Genomic DNA, 2,957 nt, shown 5'->3' with positions numbered 1-2,957 from the left:
CATCTCCCATTAGCAAGAAAACAGAGCCAAATCCTCTGCTGCAGTGCTCCTGCAGACCAGGCACAAGGGTAACAGTGGAGGTGTGTATCCAAGGATTTCACCAAACAGCGCCCTTTAAGCAGCACGGGTAACAGATTTTACACGTCGCAATTCCCAGAGGAACTAAACTTCCTTCCCACCTCCTGACAGATCACCCAAGCGACGGGGAAGGCAGGGCAGTGCGGACAGCCAGGCTCCAGTTCTCCCGCACAGAGAGCACTCAAGCCTCACACTGTTCGGGCACAACAAATCCACCCGGCTGCACCTCCAGCAGGTGGCTCCTGCTCCTGCCCACACCAGCAGCTCACACTGTACAAGAACAGGCATGGCCAAACGCATCTTCTAAGGTGAAATAGTTAAAAACTACAGCTATAGACAATGCCAAAAGTTTATTCACTGTTTATCAAATCTATGCAGCTCCAGGAATGTATTTTCTGACACCCTCCACCCACAGGAAGTCATTCATTCTGACCGAACAGAGGAAGAACAGTCCGGTCCCAACTCTCCTCCCAGTGCAGCTGCTTGGATGCACGAAGGTTCTTTCTCAACTGCTGAAGTTTGCCTTCCAGTGTGGGGAATCCCAAGAAAAGCACCTGCAAGTTAAAAAGGAAAAGCACAGGGAAATCCCCTCAGCTTACGTCTGCGGCTGGTTTTAGCCTCCCCAGTGCTAACACTCAACCACAACGTTGCAGGAAGAGAGCGCCCTTTGGTCCGGCCCTGTAAAGAGTGAACCATGGCAACATTCAAAATGTTTTTGCCAGTCTCAGATTCAGATTCAAATTAAGCGAGGCCAAAAACATTCACCAGACAAAACAATAGCTTCTGAGAACACAAACCACACAGACGATGGTCAGATACGGGAAGGCGGCTCACGCAGTAGCACCTCTGCAGTTGTAGCTAGCGTGAGAGAAAAATCAGTCAAGCGTTTACCTTTAGTTGTTCTGCAAGTTCATCCGAGTCCCGAAATATGAGGCCGTTTTCATTGTGTTTCACAAGTTCATGTAAACTGTGAACAGAAGTCAGAGAAGAAAATGTTGAGACAAAAAGCAGCAAGAGGAACGTACCCATTTCCAGAGGTGCACAGTGACATTGCTGGGCTGTCACACCCTCATCCTGGGTGGCGAGAGATGAGCTGCACACCTGACAACATGGCACGACGGCAGCAGCTTTAAACATTGACACGTGAAGATTGTTTCTCCCACCTCTTCAAATCCACCACTACGGTACAAAAGGGTTCGCACTGTGTCTTTGGGCCAGTTGTCTGGACACACATTAAAAACCAGGGCGAGAATCTACTTTACAATTAATCCACAAGGAAAAGCTGTCCATGATGCAGTTCTTGAGATATTCACAGAGAATTCATCTCTCTTTAGAAAAGCGACTGTTTCCCCAAAGGAACAGAAAAGCTCAGAGTGGCTACGCACAGCCCCCACCCTCCCCACCCCCGGCACTGAGCAGAGACGCTGTGCAGAAGGGAGCTAGTTTTAGATGAAGTATATGCAATTACGGGGTCGTTATTTTTTAAGGCAAGTGGCTGCATTACACACTCCCGCCGTTGTAGAAACTCATGTTAATTTTTTTAACTTAAAAGAAGCCAACCTTGATTTCTAACATTGAATAAAAAGTTATGTCACAATACTGGAACCTCCTTGCTGAACTCTTGCTTTAGATAAATAGTTTTATATGCTCCACTTAAAGGGTATGAGGATAAGCAAGCTCTTACCATTCAAAATGTATTGCACATACAGGTAAACAGCAGCCAAACATATCTACCACCTTCATGGGTAAATCCAAACCACTGGACGACTTGTGGAGACACACCCCCAGGTCTGCCGAGCCTGAAATGCAAACGGGGCAGGCAGGAGGCTGAATTCCCTGACCGCAGCTCTTCAGTCTTGCTGCAAACCTTTCTATTTATGTGCTGCTTTGGGGATGCTAAACAGAAGCTACCTTCAACACCACCCAGACTGAATTTCAAGCACTTGGGGAAAAACAGAAGCATGATATATCTTGCGACTCAAATGAGTCAGGCTTTAGAAACACACCAGGCGAGTGTGTATTAAAGGGAAACACAAATTTTCTCTTAGAACAGCCCTTCTGCCTCTTAACCTCTGCTAAGGAAGGGTAAGCGCACGGGAGATCTCCGCGCTGATCCGGATGTGCTGTGCTGCGTGGCTCGCTAGTGACCTCGTCCAGTCCAAGCAAGCTCAAAACAGAGAAATTAATTTTATAGACATGTTCAATAGTTAAAAAGTACCAATTAAACACAGCGTTTCGTAGTCATACAAACTGGCACGCTCTAACCCTGCAGGACGCAGGCCAAGCTCAGGATGTATTTTACTACTTTATCAAGCTTACTCACACTCCCCGCTCACGTGACAAGCACGCTGAGGGAGTACTAGTGCAAGGGCGTGTTAACGCAGGACTTCTGCCACTGTGCTCAGTGGTTTTTCACACGTTCTCAAGCCTAGTTCGTAACCCTCTCCTTACCAAGCAGAAGGGGGTAATCTTCAGCTTCCAGCCACGGTGTGCAGATCTGGATGTGCTTGAGGTGCAGTTTGTTGATCAGGCCATTGTAGTAATCTCTCAGAGGTCCTTTACCTGTTTAAAACAGAAAAAAATACACATTGCATCTTTTTAATCAGATGACTGAAAACAGCGTGGCCTGTGCATCTGACAGCACAGCTGACAAACTCCTGCTGTATCAGGTACACCACAAAGGAGACCACCCACAATCGCCACAGAGATGCGGAAAGGACTAAGGCCCCTTGAAAGCAACGTGCACTTAGACTTCCCTCTCCCTGGGTATTTACAAGAGGCTACCATCAATATGGAACCATCGAACCGTTTTGGCCGGAAGAGACCTTCAAGATCAAGTCCCCCCGTTCCCCAGCACTGGCAGGTCTCCCCTGCCCCCT

At 47.8% G+C, this 2,957-nt stretch overlaps 1 protein-coding gene across 1 annotated transcript in view; it reads right to left on the bottom strand.

Moving 5' to 3' along the window:
* Positions 1–497: 497 nt before the first annotated feature.
* The window catches only part of ALG1 (ALG1, chitobiosyldiphosphodolichol beta-mannosyltransferase), a gene marked incomplete at its 5' end in the record, with an annotated part of 8,179 nt that continues 5,719 nt past the window's right edge, over positions 498–2,957 (bottom strand). Inside the window, 4 exons of the mRNA XM_010136453.1 lie at positions 498–632; positions 970–1,045; positions 1,763–1,877; positions 2,530–2,640. Of these exons, the coding sequence (XP_010134755.1) occupies positions 498–632; positions 970–1,045; positions 1,763–1,877; positions 2,530–2,640 (437 nt within the window). The remainder of the gene's footprint in view (positions 633–969; positions 1,046–1,762; positions 1,878–2,529; positions 2,641–2,957) is intronic.

Source organism: Buceros rhinoceros, unplaced genomic scaffold (assembly GCF_000710305.1).
Source record: "Buceros rhinoceros silvestris isolate BGI_N320 unplaced genomic scaffold, ASM71030v1 scaffold21815, whole genome shotgun sequence".
Taxonomy (NCBI): domain Eukaryota; kingdom Metazoa; phylum Chordata; class Aves; order Bucerotiformes; family Bucerotidae; genus Buceros; species Buceros rhinoceros.
The sequence above is the reverse complement of the archived record's forward strand: the minus strand, read 5'-3'. Positions and strand labels throughout refer to the sequence as shown.